The sequence below is a fragment of the Gambusia affinis genome, linkage group LG14, assembly GCF_019740435.1.
Source record: "Gambusia affinis linkage group LG14, SWU_Gaff_1.0, whole genome shotgun sequence".
NCBI classification, from domain to species: Eukaryota; Metazoa; Chordata; class Actinopteri; order Cyprinodontiformes; family Poeciliidae; genus Gambusia; species Gambusia affinis.
In genome coordinates, this window is record NC_057881.1 from 21,901,536 (window position 1) to 21,922,484 (window position 20,949).

The 20,949-nt window shown below is 41.7% G+C and overlaps 2 protein-coding genes across 3 annotated transcripts in view; both read right to left on the reverse strand.

Annotated features, from left to right (window-relative positions):
- Positions 1 to 20,949, reverse strand: part of LOC122843333 — a 705,002-nt gene that overhangs the window by 333,398 nt on the left and 350,655 nt on the right. The gene's annotated exons all lie outside the window — the stretch shown is intronic.
- The window catches only part of LOC122843340 (hippocalcin-like protein 1), a 54,360-nt gene continuing 33,426 nt past the window's right edge, over positions 16 to 20,949 (reverse strand). For both annotated transcript variants that reach the window (XM_044138012.1, XM_044138011.1), the window contains exons 2-5: positions 18,502 to 18,675; positions 8,419 to 8,700; positions 4,676 to 4,781; positions 16 to 3,469 (exon numbers count right to left, since the gene is read on the reverse strand). In XM_044138012.1, the coding sequence (XP_043993947.1) occupies positions 3,372 to 3,469; positions 4,676 to 4,781; positions 8,419 to 8,700; positions 18,502 to 18,597 (582 nt within the window). In that variant the 5' untranslated portion in view covers positions 18,598 to 18,675 and the 3' untranslated portion in view covers positions 16 to 3,371. The remainder of the gene's footprint in view (positions 3,470 to 4,675; positions 4,782 to 8,418; positions 8,701 to 18,501; positions 18,676 to 20,949) is intronic.

Sequence of the window (20,949 nt, forward strand, 5' to 3'; positions counted from 1 at the left end):
TGGAAACACACGGGGTATGTTTTGATATCTTTTTAATGTCAGGTTCAACAGAACAAACATTGCATCCTCATACGAGGTTTTCATGCAACAGAAAAGTAGTGCAGGAATAGGGGACGGATAAAAGAGGAGGAGGGGCTTATTTTATTTTTCTTCAAGACAAGATACCATTTCGTTAGAAGAGGCAGTGATAATAGAAAGTAAAAAAAAAAAAAAAAAGGAATAAACCTTGGTGGGTCAGGATATTCTGACTGTTGTTTCTTATCCTACCAGCAGAAGGCAGTGATACTTAAGGATCCCCAAAGCAGAGATGCTGCTGGATAGGCAGTTCCTGTTCAAAACATTTGGTACAAGCTGACTTTTTTTAGATCCGTGTCGGAGTAGTTGGACACGGTGGCGATCAATTAGATATCGGATAAAACTAAAACATTAAGATAAATTGATTTGACAGAGTAAAATACATTCTTTGCATTGAGAGGGCAGCAGTAATCTGGATATACTGAGACTTTTCAGAGTGGTTCCGGCACCGATGTCTTCTTAAAACTTTAACAATCCACATTTTGAGGTGTTTTTTTCTTGCTGTCAATTAGGTGCCCTAAACATGGACTTTAAAGTGCCAATGAAAACTGAATCACCCTTGAAATCCCCAGACGAGAACAAGCGTTCGGCCTCCTTTTTCTCCTGAAACGAGCCTTTTCGTCTGACTGCTTTGCAAGCAGACCAATCTGGGAGCTCGGAAAAGCGTTCAGCACAAGAGTGATGAACAAGCCCTTAGTGAGTTCTCTGTCTGTCAGAGGAAAAAAGAAGCAGATTTGATGGAGGGAGCAGAGGGTAGTGGGGGCTGCTCCACAGCTCAGAGGAATACTCATTTTTGAGAGCTGCAGAGCACCGAAAAGATATCACTCTGCGTAAACTGTGGTTGTGAAAGTCGCCCGTGTCTTGCTTGTGGGATCATGCATTATAGTAACGGGTTACAACTACCTTAAGTTCACTGCTCGATATTAAAGAATTCAAACATATTTAAAGTAACTTGCAAAATTGTTCGCACCTCATGAACATTTTTTTTGTAAAGATTTTGACACATTACAACCACAAACTGCGATGTACTTTATTGGGATTTTACGCGACAGATCAAGAGAAAAGTTGCGCATACTTGTGAAGTAGGAGAAAACTGTAGGACGGCAACAATTTCCTACCATCATCATCGTTGTGTTGGCTGTTTAAATCGAACGCTACGTCGTTTGCCTGTACAGCCTGGTTCGATTCAGGAGGAGTGAATGGGCAGTCGAACTCTACTCCGTCTAAAAACCTAGATATCGATTTGGTTGAAGTGAACTCTGGTGCGGTTCGAATGTGAACGGCAAGCAAACCAGAGACCACTACAACAGCAGGAAGCAGATTGTAGCGCCTGGCATCCTGGGTAAATACAACCTAACCAAACGCAAGAGTTGAACGCTAGCAGGAGAAATGGCCTTCGGTCTTTTACCAACAACCAAAGTGAAATTTTACAACCACTTAAATCAGATGCTAGGCTAATTTTGTTAACATTCTCTATAGTTGCACTCAAGACGATTTTGTTAGGTGGGGGAATTTATTAAAAATATTGATAATATTGATACCTGTGTCACATCGATGCTAGCGTGGCAAGTACTGTAGTTTAACAACCCCACTTGAAATGTTCTATTTTTAGTATTGTAGTTTCTCAACACTGCCTCAAAACAGATTTTGTTTCGATTTGTTTTCAAATGAGAATTTTTTTGCCCTTTGTTTAGTACAAAAAAAAAAAAAAGACTTGCCCAAATCCTGCCCAACCTTTTAGGAAACTAATTCAAAGGAAAAACTACAACATTTTCTTACAGTCAGAAGTTTGACAATGCTGAAAAAGGCAATATTCCTCACCTCTCGTTTTTGTGTGTTTCCGCCAGTGGTTCTTGGTGCAGCGCCACCCCAGGCGAGGAGGCGAACAGGTTTTTCAAAGCGTTTGGTTCCTTTGACGGTGCAGTATTAAAGCAAACGGAACCAGCTGAAAACGGAACAAACGTTCCCCACTCAGCTCGAGTACCACACTATGTAATTTTACTAACACATCACCTGAACTGACGGTTAAAAGAAGAGCATCGATCAAGAGAAGTAACTTTGGAGGAAATCTAGCCAGCAAGACTAGAGGAGCCTCCCCAAAAAACTTCCGTTTTTAGCTTATATATAAGTATTAAGCTTTTTTTCTTTCTTTTTTTTTTTAAATCTCCAAATTATGGATGGGCGCATCACGTAAAACACCAAGAAAATCCATGAAATTCTTTTGGGTTGTAACATGAGAAAATGTGAAAAGCTTCAAAGGGGTGCGAATATTTTCTTTTCTTGCAAGATACTGTATTAATAAGAAACAACACAACAAGGTAATACTGTAAAAGTCAGCCTCAAGCACACAGTTGGAATTCACACATGCACACACACACACACACACACACACACACACACATTCAGATTGAAAGCACAGCCGTACTCTGTAAATACATGGCGGTAAAACAACGACATGTGCTACTGGTGCTGTTGATCGGATGCATCATGAGATCCTCTTATTTCACTGGGAATTAGTATCCTTCATTTTGACCAAAATCCATTTAAAAAAAGAATTATTCGCCATCCACTCTCTCAGCCGTTGTAAACTGGAATACAGTCATCTCAAACAATATATTAAAGTAAAAGCACATTTAGAGTAAAAATTAATAAATAAAATCACATGAAAAAAGAAAAAAACATATGTACAAATGAAAGGGAGGGAAGTAAAATGGTAATTAAAAAAAACACACATCAGTCGATATTCACAAAAAAATAATCAAAAGGGATCTTAGGCCTTCTTTTTCACAGCGAAAGATCATACAGCGATAAAATCCCAGCAGCTCCCACTGAGATCGGAACAGGAAGCTACATAATACTGCCTTTCGTCGTATGTGCCACACAGTGAGTGAAGACAAACCGAATGCATCTTATGATACACATAGACATACAGTCATGTACATGATAATATACACGTGCGTCGGAGTGAACTCCAGAGCCTCTCTCTCTCCGTTCTCATCCTGATCCGGATGCAGGAACTCCGGCAGGCGCCTGCTGGACCCCGACACCGTTATGTGTGTAAGCATGTCCCTTCATCGCCGCCCCCACCCTCCAACCCCCTAAAAAATCCAAAAGTAAAATGAAATTCCTACTCTCTCCTCAGCCTCTCCGCTGGACAAGAACTAAACAGATATGAGAGATGTGAATCGTCATGCATTGATTTCAGGGACGCTCTGATCAGCAACAGAAATAGAGAAGAGGACGGCGGGGGGGGGAGGGGTAAAAACAAGCTCGCAGCAAGATGTGGGGGAGGGGCTTTAGAACTGGGAGGCGGAGCTGGGGTCGCACTGGAGTAGCCGGACAATGGAGGGGTCGCTTTTGGCACCTTTGATAAACTCCTCCAGGGACAATTTGCCTGCAAACAGAAGAGAAACAAAAAGACATTATTTTCCAGGATCTTGATAGGCTACTGCTGTTATGTGTAATTTACAATAAATAAAAAAAAAAAGGTCTATGCTGTTGGAATTGCTGGATTTACATCTGAGATTTAATAAAAAACAAAAACCAGCCCCTTGTGAAGCGTACGGTCTGTATGCTTTCACTTCGTTCAGATGGTCTGGGTTCTTAGGTGACTTCCAGGAGGCGCAGTCTCTGCTGGGGGTTGAATTTTACCCAATCGCTGACGTTTGTCCATGACGTATGTAAGGCGCCAGTTTGAGAAGCGAAGCGTGGCCAAAACGGACCGAACGGCTTCATTCACTCCCTCCGCTGCCTTTGCCAAAACTGCAGGCGGACTACAATTCTAAAACGGCACCAAAAATCGACGTCACCATTCACTACGTCTCCTTCTGTTTGTTGACTGGCTGACCTCTACTGGAGGAATCCAAGTGAATGGGAAAAGGCCCAAATTTAACGCTATGCAAGAGCCAAAAAAAAAAAGCAAGATTTTCTTTAGTCACAATATATTGAAACTACCATGAAAATTAGACACTGCTCATTGATTCAGTAGTGAGGAAATTTACAAAATCAGCAGAGGATTTACACTTTATCTCCCTACAGTACATTAACTATTTTGTATAAAAGCCAAAAGTAAGAAATGTCTCTAATTTTACAGCAAGCATTCACACGCAGAAAGACTTGAGAGTGCCAGGGTCATGTAAGGTCAGATCATTGACTTATAAAGAAAATCCTAGTTAAGTTCAATATTCGCATAACGTTTATTTAGAGAAACTCATTGACTCAGGCGTTTAAATGTGTTTAGGTAGGATTACAGTGGAATTTGTCTTTACTAAATTATTAAAACAGAAAGTCTTTATCTATGAAACAAAGTCTTTGAATTTAATCACAGACAGAAAATCATTACTAAACAAAAGCTGAAGAAAAAAAATTTTTTTCACCTTTTTTCTCCCAATTTGTTGCGCCTTTATCTATTCCAATAATTAGTTTATTATTACCTCTATTGGCTAGTGGACCAAAATCTAAAATCTACGCTGCTGCACGAGCTCATGCTCTAAATAAAATGAGCTAATTTCACAAACCAAATGAAAAAAAAACAAAAAACTCCCTCGTTGCTCATCTTTCATCCCTCGCTCCAGCCTCGGTGCCGTTCCCCCCGCCTCACCGTCGTTATTGAGATCCATTTGTCTGAAGATCTTATCCGTCCTCTTCTCTGGCGTGGACTCATCCTCTGGCATCTTCATCACGGATGACACCATCTTGTAGATGGCCTGAAAGTGCAGAACGAAAGTGGAGGAGAAGAAAGACAGAGGGGGCGGTGGCAAGAGAGGAGAAAACAGAGTGAATTTGAGCCAGCTGGGAGCCATTACGGAGACTTAGCCGAGGCAAAGCAGAGATGAAAAAACAGGGTCACTCTGGATCTCTGGGTGCTAATAAACCTCCTCTGACTGCTACATGCTTGCAACAACATTTGTAACTCCCGGGGCCTCGGCAACAATCAGGAGAATGCTTGTGCTGTCTTACCAGGAGGATTACATGAATCACATGTGCAAGTATGAAGCGCACGTCTGCGTCTGTGAAATGGCTGTGGGGGGGGGTTACCAGCAGAGCTTTAGAGGATTGATCTGATACATCTTTATCTGTTGACCGATACGAGCGCCTTGCCGTCCCCTGTTGGCATTAAATTAACCTCTGTACGGAAGCATGAAAGCCCAGAGTATAAGCCGGGCTCGCAAAAGGATTTAGAATCAGTTTATGTCGCCATTAATTCTCCACCTCTGGGAGGGTGGGGGTGTGAAACCGATTGTAGATCACATCTCACAGCGTTTTTCAGAGAGGAAGAAAACACATTTTTAAGTATGAGATTTCCAAAGAGAAAAATAAAAAAGTGAAAAATGATGCAGTGCCTAGAATCTGTAGGGTGTTTGCAGCCTTCGCCGGACTTTGATAAATACGTTGTGCGACGTTACAACCACAACCTTCAATGGGTTTGAAGGTTGTGGTTGCTCGAAACCACCAGCTTTTGCTCAAAAGAGAGAGAGCGATGATTTGTCTGGGGCGAGAGAAGATGTCGGCCACATCTACAGTACAATACAATTCAGCTACATAAATTATTAAGTATTTATTTGTAAAACAACATCGAGCAGAAAGCATACAGCTACTTCTAAATTCTACGGTGTTTACCCTTTCAGAGACGTTGGGGACTGCGTCAAAGTTTTATTGTCACTAGAAATGAAGCACAAAGGAAGGTAAGCAATGTGTAAATGTTAGCAAAGCTAGCTATATTAGTAACCTGCCAAAATTCTTTACCCAAGAAATTTGTCAGCGTACAAGATATACAGATGACGTTAGCTACTTGTGTACGGCCTATTCTGAATGTTTTATTAACTAGTTTTCGTTTCTTGTCAGCTGTTTGAGACCTAGCTTGGTCCGCAAGCTAACGTCACCTAAAATAGCATATCGAGGGTTGTGAGCAAATGCAGTGTTAACTTTGAGAGATTGAGGAGAGAAGAAATGTGGTGACAACTTGGTCTTAAGTTGATTATTTTCTCATAATAAACAATTATGAGACTGGCCACATGAAGCATAATTTTGAGGTACATCGACATTAGCTAATGTTAGCTTTGCCCAGTTCCTGACGTTAAAGCTACACACCGAGGTGGCTACGGCTATTTTGGCTCTGAGTGTTTAATATCTAGGTGTTTATATGGGAATGTGGATCTTTCAGATGAATTTGAGAAGAATTTTGATCATGATTTATATTTTATTGTGTCGTGTAATGCGAGTCTCGACTTGGTCTCCGCCCCTACAGGTCTTGGTTTAGGCTCTGTCTTGCCAGACTCTGGTTCTCTGGTTACGTAGTCTTGGCTACAATACTAATCAATCACGGCAGGACTGCTCCCAAAATGTGACTGATAATTATCCTAATAAATTCTCCACTGTCTCACAATTTGGGATTATAGCAGGGATTTATTCTTGCCACAACTCATGACAGACTATTCAGAAATGACTTTCCCTCCATCAGGATCTGATTGATGTTGTCAAGTAATAAACAGTAAGCAAGAATCAAAACATCCAGTCAAGGTCTTAACAATACTGCTTGTCTTGTGTGTAGAAAAGAGTCTTGGAAGAAAAATTATGTTCCTTTAATATTGTTTGGTTCATATTTCTGTGGATACTTCAGTTGACCACATTGTGTCAGGTTAGGATGTGTAAAGTTAGTCTGCTAAACAGATTTATGGGAGCATTTTCTCCTTCTGCTGGCACACAATTACACAATGGCCCCTCTTCTCTCCTCTATGTATAACATAACCTCTATGAGCTCAGGGATAATCCCTCTATTCTGCACACTCGGGGATAAACGCTGGTTAAATTTAACTTGCTAATCCAAGAGAACCATAAAACAGCCACACAGACTTACACACAGCAGTGATCCTCAGTGCATTGTCTCGATGCATATCACTGAGGAACCATGATGCTTCATGGTCTACCTGAAGGTTTCCTCTTTGCAATGAAGTACTTTAGTATGTAGGTTTAAAGAAATTAAAGCTGCAGCAACTAGTTAGAAAAATGGATTTAAAGCAAAGATTTGCAAAACTTAAGACTGCCACCCCAGCTGTGAAGAATGGGGATGGCAGTCTCATTTTATATTGGTGTTTAGCTGCAGGAGAGACTGGTGCAAGTAAATCATGGAAATATTGAAGCAAGATTTCAAGACTTCAGCCTGGGAGTAAAAACTTGGGTACAAATAGGTGTTCTAAATCAGTGGTCCCCAACCACCGGGCCGCGGACCGGTACCGGTCTGTGGACCAATTGGTACCGGGCTGCACAAGAAATTATTAAATATGTCGGTTCTATGTTTTGAGTCTGGAGGAGCTTTTATTTTAAAAATCCTAAACCGGATGCTGTCTGTTACGTCTTGCGCGCCAACATGCAGCAGAATGAGTAAGAACTAACTCCATCTCGATCCTCACAACGCGCATCCCCACCCCCGTCGTAAGAAGCAACGCACGTGCATCCCCCCTCCCCCCTGGCCATGGAGTTTGCATGTTCTCCCTGTGCATGGTGGGTTCTCTCCGGGTTCTCCGGCTTCCTCCCACAGTCCAAAAACATGACTGTCAGGTTAACTGGTCTCTCTAAATTCTCCCTAGGTGTGAGTGAATGTATGGATGATTGTTTGTCCTGTCTGTCTCTGTGTTGCCCTGCGATGGACTGGCGACCTGACCAGAGTGTACTCTGCCTCCCGGCCAAAACATTCGCTGGACCAGCACCTCCCGACCCCATCAGGGACAAGAGTGTAAGAAGATGGATGGATGGATATTATGAAAAGCTAGTGGAAGGAGACCCAAAAGGTTTAAGAGTTTAACTATCATGAGGACACCGGTGTCCTTGTGGACCCATTGACTTGGATTTAAGTGTTTTTTGTATGACAGCTGAGGGGTTTTGATCCAAGTTACAGAGTTGAAGTATTTCTGAAAAAAACTCTATTACTCCGACTGATAGAAATAATTTTTGTAATACAACCTAAAACAGGAAAAATACAAATTTGTTTTTAAATCTATATAGATAAAATTTTAGGTCTTTTTTGTAAATGTCTGGTTTCAACTGTATTGTTTTTGTATGTATTTTGAGAAAACGACAGAAAATAGCAAAAAATATCTGTAAAAATAATCTGTGATTTGTGGAGAGGCTCTCAGATATTACAGTGGTCTTTGCTTGGAAGCTCATATTTGCCAAAAGTGAACACCAAATGTAGAAAAGTAAAAAAAAAAAAGAAAAAAGAAATTAGTTAAGTCAGATAATGACTCTGGAAAAAATGTGCCTTGAAACCTTCTAGTGGCACAACTGGGGTAGCCCACAGCTGAGTGCATGAACCATGAATCACTCCTACTTCAAAACTTTGCTTACCTGAACAATCTCCAGCATCTCATCACGGCTGATGTATCCGTTTCCATCCAGGTCGTACATGCTGAAAGCCCATTTCAGCTTCTGCTCCAGCTTCCCCCGTGACGTGACGCTCAAGGCGATGATGAACTCCCGGAAGTCTATCGTCCCGTCGCCGTTGGTGTCGAAAGTCCGGAAGACGTGCTCGGCGAACTTGGAGGCATCTCCGTAGGGAAAGAAATTGGCATAGATCTTTTTGAACTCCTCCACATTCAATGTTCCGCTGGGGCAATCCTTCAAGAAACCCTGGAATGAAGAGATTAACACTTTATTTTAATACTTTTAACAGATATTCTACTGGATAGATAGACTAACGGCTAATATTCTAACTTTGAACAAGAACTCAAAAATGCTTTTTGGTGAAAGTAGCCTTCGAGCAGTAAAAGTTTTATGAAATGTGAACGGACTGCAGTAGATCTGTTGGAAAGGAGCTTGGTCTTTTACAGCTGAGGGCAAAAGCTATATCTTTTTTCAAAGACGTAGACACATTTAATAAAGCCTGATTGTGCTGTGGAAGCAAAGGGAAGTAAAAGTCCCATCAGTCTTAGGCTTTGTTAGAGATGTTCTTTTAAAAGACCTTGAAGGTAGAACCAAAGAGGTGACGAACTCGTTTCAATTTTGAAGCCAGGAATTAGGTTCTGGACATCATAAGAGAAATTCTGTCGCGTGAAGGCTGAGAGTTCCTGTGGCAGTGCAGTTAATCCATCTTTTTTATTGTCCCGTGTCTGGGAAATTTTTTGGGTCATAAAAGAACACGGTTGTTTGCCCGGGCTTCCGGCCACAGGCTCCGATTTACAGCCCAGGAGCTTCTCCTCCAAACGAATACGACCTGGACACTTATTCAGAAAAGTCAGAGTTCTTCAACATCCTGTTGAATAAGCAGTCATGTGAAAAAAGCTGGTCTCTCTAACACCTTTTGACACAGTGGTATTTAGTAGCAAGGTTTTTTTTATTATTATTTTTTTTTTAAGGTAGTGCTCAGACAGGAAAATGGGTTGTGAGAGAGAGGGAAGACATGCGGCAAAGGTCAACGGGCCGGGACTCAAGCCCAAAGAGCTGTCTGAGGCCTGCAGAAAGACGATTATAGCAGCTCATGAGTCTTGTCAGGGATTTCAAGAGGTCTACAAGAATTTCAAAACAACTGCCAACATTCCTTGGTCTGACAAGTTAACTCTGAAAGCAGACCACTAAATGTTTGAAGAAACCTCCAAGAAATAATCCAAATGGCTGTTTTTTCCTCTGGACCTTCTAGAGCTCACATGCTAGAAGTACTCTGATTAGCTGTTAGCTGACAGTTATTCAAACCAGCACTATGATACCATAGGAGTAAGTTAGTTTTACCCAAGGTTACTATTACCAACCCATCAACACTAATGATTGCTCCACCATAACCTCCTTCCAAAAAACAAAAACAAACCAATCTAATGAGCCTATAGCCCCTTCTCTACAGGCGTAGCTGTAACCAGTCCTTCCCCAGTCAGCCTCTGCCAGATTCATCTCCATTTGCGGTTCCTGCACGGTTCCTTCCTGAATTGTTGGAACCACCTCAGAGCTTGTACAAGCTGGGTATTGCGTGCGATCGACTTGTTTGGGAGCAAACTCCATTCATTAACTGGCGAGGGATCAATTGATGAGCGAAGGCGATACTTGCAAACTCCTCGAACAATAACAACAGCTCAAACACCATTTTCAGTCCGCAACGAGACCGTAGCAGTTAGTGATACGGGGAGCTACAAACGGATAATTCCACGGACAGACCTCCAGACCCAAACCCTTTTCATCAATTGCGATGGAAGAGTCCAAACAGCGTCAACTGGAATGGGAAAGATGCAGCCAACAAATACTGGCCCACCATCATCGTACCACAAATCCTGTGCGCTCACGTTCCCACATTCCCGCCCATGTATTTGCCCATATTCACGCCCAAACAGTAACATATACCCTGCAAATAGTTTTAGACAAGTTGGCTAAAACCGACCTGGCTAGACTGAGACTTGACACTGGAGAAGGGGCTTATGATTTAACTGATTTCTACTTTGCTATAACTTGATGATGATGATGTCCATCTAATAATATATAAAATTTTGATATATCTTTGTATATAATATGATAGCACCCTGAAATAATGTTTGAAAGGAAATCTAATGTGTGGATAAAAGGAGGTGACTGATGTGATCAACCTGGCTAGACTTGCACTTGGTCATTCCAAGGATAAATCTAGAGGATGCTGCTCTGCCACTGACAGAGACAAATAAGTCAAGGCTGCCGCCAGATCGCTGATGAAACATGGCTCTTCATAAAAAGCAAGGCCATCCAGGCAATCTCCCTGTAGAATACTTACTGCCTCTTCAACCATATATAATTTGTTACCAGGTCCATTCAGTTTCTGTACTTTCCATACGATTAACTTTTTAAAAGACCAAAATCACTTGGTTTCCTGCCATGCCTTTATTATTTGTACTGTTCCCCTCCCTCCTTCTCACTCTGAATAGAGCTGACCATGTGAGAGAAGAATAGTTAGTTTGGATTTTAGATGACAGAAATTAGAGTTTAATTCAAACTTGATTTATTCGTTTTGAGCAGTGCTGGCTCCCGCTCCGGAGATCCTGGAAAGAGAAAACGGAAACCAGACTCTGGAGGGTGACCTTAACTAGTTTTGAACAGAGCAGAGTATTTGTCATGAAATAATGCAGTTACTATACTGGGGTTTCCCATCCAACCAGTTCCAGTACTAACTGGTTGTTTCCCTTTTTCGCCAGTAAGGAATTAGGTTCCAGCATTGAAAAGACTCCAACTCAAAGGAAGAACTACTTTCATCAGGGGCTGGATATGAGCATATGGGGACCAACAACCGCTTCCAATTTTGGGAGTGTTGTTACGGAGTGAAGCTTCTTCTCAAACAAAACGGAGTCTCGTATTTCTTTTACTGAACCTTTCTGTTCAGTATTTATTGAAGAGAAAAAAAAAAAGAACGGCTTCAGCAGAAGAGCGATAAAAACAACAACGGAAAAACCAACCGTTCGTAACCAATAGCAATCAGAAGTCAACAAAACAAGATAGTGACAAAACAGTAACAGATCCTTAAGCATTTTTCAAATTAAAGGACTTCCTCTATTCATATAAATCATGTCTTGCACTTAAATATATTTCACTTCACCTTTGTAATTATATACAATCATGTTCAAAACAAATAATAATAATCATCATGTAAAATATGCTTAACATTTAAGTGTAAAAAAGTCACAACATCCTCCCGCCCGATGAACAACTGTTCATCTGTGTAGGATTTTCCTTTCATTTAAGATACCTCTAAAGGGTACAATAACTGAATGGGCCTGCGTAACAAGCCACCAGTCGAAGTACGAACATTGCATGAACGTATGAGACCATCCCTACCTGGAAAGACCTCTACAATTCTACCCATTTTCCATGTCTGTCTGGGTGTATTGTCCTCCCCCAAAAGAACTACATCTCCTACTTTAAGTACTGTTGGAGTAAGACTGTTCACCCTGTGGGCTGATTTCAAGTCCATCAAATAATCTCTGCGCCAGCGTTTGCAAAAGCCTATCAAAAGTTTCTGTTGGTATTTCCACCTTCTACCTAGCTGTTCGCAGTTTGCAGTGGGAACCTGATTTAGGTGAGGTGAAGGAATAATCCTTGGTGGCAAGGAAGTTAAGCGTTTACCAACTAGGAAATGAGAATGGAGTAAGTGGTTGGGGCTCTAATGCATCACTAGTTACATAGGACAGAGGCCTAGAGTTCAACACTGCCTCAACTTCAGTAAGAACAGTTGTGAGCTCCTCAAAACTCAAAGATGCTTTCCCCAGTACCTTTCTTAAGCATGTTTTTACAGATCTCACAAGCCTTTCCCAGAATCCCCCCCACCAAGCTGCTCGCTCAGCGATAAACTTCCACGTGATTCCCTTGTCGGTGAAAAACTCTGTGAGTGTCGATCCTAAGATATTTTGCCACAACTCTTTTAAATCTTTGTCAGCCCTTTTGAATGTTCTAGCATTGTCAGAGTAAATGACCCGACATAGACCTCGTCTTGCAGTGAATCTCTTTAAGGCCAATAAGAAATTCTCTGTAGTCTGATCTGAGACCAACTCTAAGTGTACTGTTTTGTCACTGCACATGTAAACAGTGCTATATATGATTTTACAGACCCGTCCTTAGTTTTAACATATAAGGGTCCAGCAAAATCTATCCCAGTAACTTCAAAAGGAGGTGATTCTGTTACTCTGTCTCGAGGTAAGGGAGCAGTAATCTGTTGTGCTGCCTTAACCTTTAGTTTTTGCAAATGTAACATTTTGAAACAATGTTTCTTACAAGCTGTCTGCCTCTCAAAATCCAATATTGTTCTCTAACTTGAGTTAATGTGTCTCTTACACCAGAATGCATCACTCTTTCGTGACATGACTGAACTATTAGTTCAGAATACTTGTGATTTGTCGGTAGTATCCAAGGGTGTTGTTCTCTGAAACTAAGATCTGAATTCTGCAGCCTTCCCCCAACACTTATTAGACCATTTTCATCTAAGAATGGTTTCAAATCTTTGATTTTAGAATCTACCTTTACATTTTGCTTTGACCTTAGCTGCGATATTTCAGAACTGAAACAACTCTCTTGTGTAGACTTAATCCAGTACATTTTAGCTGCACCAAGTTCTTCTGTACTTAACTCTCCCTGAACCTTCAAACAAGATCTTGTGTTACTAACAAACCGCTTTACCCATGCAGTGATTCTTAACATGGTCTTAAGCTTGCTGTACCTTTCTAAGTTTAACAGAGGTTCAGTTTGATCAGTGCCAGTGAGCTGCACGACAGTCTCATACCCAGACCTCAGCTCTGCATTCACTTCATCTACCACATAGTCACTACAAATGTTCAGTTCTTTCTCATCCGTAGACAGTGAAGTGGGTCCCTTCCACCACAGCTGGCTCTCAATAAGGCTCCGAGCATGATAACCCCGCGTAAGAAGGTCGGCAGGGTTCATTTTGCCAGCACAGTGGGACCAGAGTTCTGGATTTGTGAGCCCTTGTATTTCTGCCACTCTGTTGCTCACAAATGGTTTCCATCGACGTGATGAGCTGCGGATCCAGTGAAGCGTGATCATAGAGTCCGTCCACATGTTGAGCTGGTTTTTCTCCATGTTCAGTGGCTTAAGGAGGCCGTTACCTAATCTTGCTCCAATAAGTGCACCCATGAGCTCCAAGCGAGGTAATGTCATTTTCTTTAGCGGTGCTACTCGTGACTTGGAGGCCACAAAACTGGTAATAGTCTCTCCTAGGTTGTTTTGTCCTTGAAGATATGCCACAGCACCGTAAGCCTTTTCACTTGCATCACAGTAGACATGCAACTTTACAGTGTGTGACTCTTTGTTAATCTCAGTGTGGTACCACCTGGGAATGGACACCAGGTGTAACAGTGGTAACTCCACACACCACTGCTCCCACTTCTCTTCTAAATCAGTAGGTAATGGTTCATCCCAACTCAGTCCCTTTTCCCACATCTCTTGGAAAAGGCACTTTACTCGGACTGTAAAAGGAGTAAGAAACCCAATAGGGTCGAATATACGGGCTGATGTTCTTAGTACACTTCTTTTTGTATTTTCTCTGTCTTTCAAAATGTCCAGTAACCCCTTTTGATCAAACACAAAATCATCGTGTTCCGGTCTCCAAACCAATCCAAGTACTTTAAGCACATTTCCACTGGACTCTGTCTCACCAGTGAGCTCTACTCCATTCTTTTTCCACATGGCTTTCAGATCAGGTGAGTTGGTAACCCATTTGCAGAGGTTCATGCTTGCCTGAGAGAGAATGTTCTTTGCTGCAGTTGTCATGTGAAGAGCATCCTGCACAGTAGGTGAGCTTGAAATAAAGTCATCTACATACATAGAGTCTCTGAGAGCCTGTACTGCCCTTGGCTGTTTTCTTTCAAATTGTTTGAGATGTTTTCTGATGGTGGCAGCAAGCAAGAATGGGCTGGGAGTTACTCCAAAAACAACTCTTTTCATCCTCAGGACACGCACCTCATTTTTCCAGTCTTTAGCTAAAGGTCTGTGCATCCACAAGAACCTGACAGCATCTCTGTCCTTTTCTGCTAGTGAGATTTGAAGAAAAGCCTTAGTTATATCAGCAGTAAATGCTATCTTGTGCAATCTGAACTTTATGAGCACATCTAGCAGGTTTGGGTTCAGGTTAGGTCCAGTGTACAGACAGTCGTTGAGGGATGGACTGTTTGCCTCATGTGAGGATGCATCAAATACCACTCTAAGTTTGGTTGTGGCCTTTTCTTCTCTTATTACAGCATGATGAGGCATATAATATTTCACAGTCTGTTGATTCATTTCTGGTTTTCCATCTGCAACCTCCTCACATATGCCATTTTGAAGATAGTCTTCTATTACATCGTTGTATCTGGCAAATAAATTTACATCAGTCTTCAGCTTTCTCGTTAGATTCTCAAAGCGTTTCTTCGCTACCCTGAAGTTGTCTGGAAGCTGGTCTTTGTCACATTGCCAGGGTAACTCCACTTGGTACCTTCCGTCTTCAAATGTTGTTGTTTGTTCAAAACGTTGCATAATTTCTGAGTCCTCTGGGCTTTCTGACTGTTTATTTACAATACCCAGGGACTCCACTTCCCAGAATGCATGCAACTGCTTAGACAGCTGGGTGTCTTCGTTCAAACTAATGTGCATACATGTGGTGTCTGTAACACTGGAGGTAGTCACTGGTCCCTGTAAAGCCCATCCAAAGAGGGTTTCAACTGCCACTAATGAATCTGTAACCCTTTGGACCTTTCCAGTAACAGCCTGCCAGTAGTAATCTGCTCCAATTAACATCTGCAACTCTTGTTCATTAGCACCCTCTAGTGGAAAGTCTCCAAGCTGCAGTCCTCTTTTCTTAATCTCTGCTTGAATGGGCTCAGTTGGTACTTTTATTACAGCAGTGCACACCTCGGGGGTCTCTACAGCATCTATTTCGATTTTCCATTCAGTGTTCCACACATTTTCCAGTTGAACTCTCACTATGTTTCTCTACTACAGGACTGGTGGAACCAAAAACATGGAGGTTTAGTGTCTCTTGCCTCACAACTGGCAGTCCTAGGGCTCGGACAATGTCTCTGTGAACAAAACTACGCTGGCTACCTCCATCTAACAGACAGCGAGATATTTTTCTCTCTTTTGGTCCTACAGCCCATGCCTTAACCGTTTGGAGCAATACTGTGTTTTGAGTATTTGTCTTCACTTTGACTGAGCTGGTCAACGAAGACAACACAGCCTCTGCATTTTCACTATTGCTGGTACTGTCGACTTCTGGTTTAGCTTCAGATTGTTCACAAACTGACAAGTGGTGTTTTCGATTACACTGTCTGCACAAAATCTTCACTCTGCAGTATTTTGCAATATGTTTCGGGCCCAGGCAGACAAAACACCGTCCAAGCCTTTTCAGTTTCTCCCTGCGTGCACTTATTGTAAAACCAGGACAGTTCTCTGGTTTATGGTCATTACCGTCACAAAACACACAGGTTTGTGGCACAACGCTGGCTGTGTGCAAAGCAGTCGCTGATGGGATGCTCCACTTTCTAGGTTGATCACAGGCATAGGATGGCTTACCCACATGCTTTTGTTGTGGGCTCGGGCTCTTCAATGTGTGACCTGGTCTGGTCAGCAGAAGCGCCCGTTCTCTGCTTTGCACTTCATTTTGCAGAAACTGAATCAATTCTGGGACTTTCCATTCGTTAGTTGAGTTTTGTTGCCGTGTATAAGCAAGTGCTATGTCTTCTGGAATAAGCTGTAGCAACACTGGACATAGGAGACAGCCGTAAGTATCACTTTGCACTCCAAGAGACTCCAAGCTGCGTATCTGGATCTCACATTCATCATAAAGGTGCCTCAAAGCTGCAACATCAGATGATCTTCTCACAGGTGTCAAGTTCAGCAATTTAGACATATGAGCACTTATCACAATATCTTTCCTTCCAAAACGATTCTGGAGTAACTCTATTGCAGCATCATAGTTGACATCTGTCATTGTCAGTCCTGCAATAGTCCGAGCAGCTGCTCCAGTTAGGTAAGATCTCAGGTAAGTGAACTTGTCCGTCTTACATAGTCCATCATTTCTGTGAATGGCTGATTCATACTGTGACCAGAATTCCTGCCATTGGCTTATTTCTCCATCATACTTGATTATCGTTAGTTTGGGCAGTTTAACCGTCTGTTTGGATTGTGATGAAAATGAGCCGTTGTTTACGTCACTCACGCGCGCTCTCAGGGTGTCTGTAGCGGTCTCCTGCAATCCAATAACGTTGGTGGTGCGAACCTTCCAAATGAGAATCCGGTCCGTGTAATCCTGTGAGTTCGTTATTTCAGTGTCCAAGTCTTCAATTGACGTTTCATCTTCTATTCTCTTGTCCAAATCCAATAAAATTTCCTCCTTAGAAGACAAAACTGACAGGAACTCACGCAGTCTATCCATATCTGGACTCTCTTTGCCCACCTCATCTTCTAGTCGAGTTAACAGCTTCGTCGTTGCTGTTCGGATAGTCGACCGTTTCCTCTTCAATCGCTCCAGTCCTTCCGTCATGTTGGCTGCTAAACTAAGCCTTAGCTTCACTTCGTTCAGAAAATTCAAAAAATTATTCTTATTCCCGGGTTTCGGCACCAAAATGTTACGGAGTGAAGCTTCTTCTCAAACAAAACGGAGTCTCGTATTTCTTTTACTGAACCTTTCTGTTCAGTATTTATTGAAGAGAAAAAAAAGAACGGCTTCAGCAGAAGAGCGATAAAAACAACAACGGAAAAAACCAACCGTTCGTAACCAATAGCAATCAGAAGTCAACAAAACAAGATAGTGACAAAACAGTAACAGATCCTTAAGCATTTTTCAAATTAAAGGACTTCCTCTATTCATATAAATCATGTCTTGCACTTAAATATATTTCACTTCACCTTTGTAATTATATACAATCATGTTCAAAACAAATAATAATAATCATCATGTAAAATATGCTTAACATTTAAGTGTAAAAAAGTCACAACAAGTGTCATTTTTAAACCTTTTAGGTTTTACACCTTTTAGGTTTTACAGAGAAAAACAATCATCTTTAGAGCTTTAGTGCTGGACTAACTTCAGCAGTCTTTTATCCTGGTACATGGTAAATGTAGGTCAGAGCACCGCTTGAAGCTGCACTCACAATCACTATTTTAAGCTGAGTCTATAAGCAGCATTTTGGGCCCATGTTCATAAACACCGGCAGGTCTTCTGGTATCACCATAGCGGTGATAATAAACCATGTTTTAAACCGCCTGGAACTCCTGTTTGCTAAAGAAACCAGAATCTACAGAGCCATCATCAAAAACACAGCTTTGCTTGAATAGTGCTATAAAAGAAGGTAAAGGTGATAGTAAGACAAAAAGGCAAATCCATTTAGATAAACTGTTTCCATATGCAGAAATTCCAAATACATCAGAGCCAGACTCAAACATTTAGTGAAAAAGAGTTTCAAGTCTCCAATTCGACTACGATACTTCAAACATCACTATAACGCATAAATTCATTGCAAGGGTCTTTGTAATTACTATTATTTTAAGATATTACAGCACCAGTGGCCTTTATTGACAATAATCAAACAGGAGATGGTCAGAGATAGAAGGGCAGGAGTCAAGCAACTACGGTCCCAAGGTTGGGAATAGAACCCCAGACAACGACTCTGACTTAAAGTTTCTGTATATAGTGCACTCACTCTACAGCGAGACAATTCACAGACATGATGCCATCATTAGTCCAGGGAGTGCAAGACGTTGCCACCATGATTTTAAACTTTCTTTCATGTACAAAATGGGAGGTTTGTACATATCTGCCATAGTTTAGATGGTACACATGGTGGTGGTATCATCATCATGGTGGATGATGCTTTTCTTTAGCAGGGACATGACTGATTAGAAAAACAGGAAATGATCTCAGTACAGAACAGTCCAAGAAGAAAACTAAACCAAACCTGCAGCAGCTGCCTGCTGGTGACCCAGCGTCATGGCCATGCGTACCTTGTACCACTCCTGCAGCTCGTGGTCGGAGAACTCCGTGTTCTCCCGGAGGTCCTGCAGCATCTCGGGCCGCAGCTTGCTGTTCTGTTTCCCCATGGCAACGGGACAGTTTTTGTTGTCCTTTCACTTGACGACAACGCTGTCTTGTCGCAGAAGCCAGGCCGTGTCCCACACCTGCTGGGCAGAAGTGGGGAAACAGGAGGTCAGGCGTCGCAAACACGAGGAACAGACGAAAAGATTTGTGTGATAAATGAGTAAACAAGCATAGTTGGAGATGGTTTTAACTCTCTCGCGAATTTAACACAGTGGCAAAGGCGTACGTGGGGTCACGGCTGCCCGGGCTAGTGGGGTCAAATGAAACCCATCACTCAAGACCGGAGGAGGGTTAAAAATAGGCTCTTGCAGATTAAGGATGAAAGAAAATATGTATTTCTGCTCCATTAAGGCATAGTCACGAATCAAACACTGCCATTCTTTCTACTGTAATGAAATCTAAGCAAGCCTTGTCGCAGGAAAATGTCCCAATCCTCCATGACACACGATATTATGCAAGTCAGCAAGTGTTGAGGCACTGCCTGGCCGGCACAAAACATTAAATAATCCTGCAGCCGCTGACGTCAGGCACAAGCCTGCTGATCACATTTGGACAGGGTTTATCCGGCCAGCTGAGTTTGGGAAATCAGCTGTTTGCAGCGAGCGCTGCTGTGTTCACGTCTCTTAATCCTTATCTCAGCACAACCTGTCGGACAAAATGCGATTTCAGTGATTTAATTATGCAATGACACCGCTAAACATAATGTCTTTTTGTTTTTTGTTGTTTTGGGGTTTTTTTCTCTCATGATGACGGAGTGAAAATTTCAGATGTATTTCATTGCGAATGCAGTTCTGGGTTTATTTTAATCAGAGTTCAATGAGGGATGTCTGACAAACCCAAATCAAGTTGTTTCGGTTGAATCCGTGAAAGAGTCAGAACAGAAAGTGTTTTTTTTGTTGTTTTTTTTTTATGTAAACCTTTTACACTTTTCCTTGTGAGAATTTCCATAAATGTCATCTACTTGAGAACAATGGTGCAAACACTATAAATTCTCTGTGAGTTTACTGCATATCTGCTAACAGAGGATAGGATTCAAATGAGGAGCAAAAACCAGAGTAGGGATGGATGGATGGATGGCGAATACATTGTGGTAAAAAAAAGTCTGCTCTAATTTTCCTCCACACGTTTGAACCAATGGAAATGATTCCAGACTTCTCCAGACTGCACAGGGTCCCTGGGTGTTGGAAGAAGAGTCAAAGAGCATGTGTAACACATGAGGGCTGCAGTGTGGGCGGGAACAGTGTTTACTGATGCCTGGCGAGCGCTTCATGTGCACAAAGAAACAAAACCCACACGTCCCTCGCCTCTTCGCTCGGCTAATAAAATTAGACTCATATTAAATGGCTCATCCCGGAGGCATTACAGTTAAACTCAGGTGCACTGACAGGACTGCCAGCAGCCCGTTTCTAGGCTGTTGCAGGCAGAACTGTCAGCAACTGTTGGATCCAACCCTTCTAAACTGCTTTAATTCTTAACGGCTTGGAAACAACAAGTTGGTGTTAGAAACAATACTCAAGAGATTTTGGTCTAGTCTAATCATTGGTGGAACCTACAGATGAATAGAAAGTAATGCCAATTTACAACCTGCTGCTCTCAGAATGGGCAAGGGCAATAAAGTTACTGCCTTTCCTTTGATGATATAACTGGACAATTTGACATTTGAGAAAAAAATTTGCTTAATGGAAACACGGCAATTTCAAAATAACTCGTTTTTTTTTTTGACAAAACGTTTTGGCGCTAGATTGAGGTGTTTTATTTTTTTTGCTGTATCGAAATTGGTTTATTTCTCAAAACTGCAATGGAAAAACTTTTTTCACACGAGTCACATGACCAACAATCAAAGGTTTTCCACTGGTGCAAACCACGAAGAAGAAAACTGGAAGTAGCAGCATCATGATTCTTAATGACTTATTGCATGAACAAATTTATTCATGTGTGATTTTAATTGCGTTTCTTAGTTAGCAGAAATGCCACAGTTGCAAAATTGTGTTTTTCCAACATTGGCATGGTATTGACAAAGTTTTGTGCACATTTGTAATGAAAATGCAGCTAGTGGCAAGATTATACGTAACTTGATTCACAAGATAACTTTATTAATCTACTCAACATTTTTGTTGCTAGCAGACAATAGAAAGGCTAGAGTGATATCCTGTCACAAAAATGTTTAAAAGGTTAAGAAAGATCTGAAACTTTTTTGTTTTCCTGTAATTATAAGTTGTTTCTCCACCGCAGGCACATTTAGCAGCACATACATGAGCACGATTGACATCTTTTCTGGCTCTGATTGGTTGTTTCTGAACAAGATGTGTATTTCTGTTGATGACAGCAGAACCAGAGGAAGGAAGCAGAAGAAG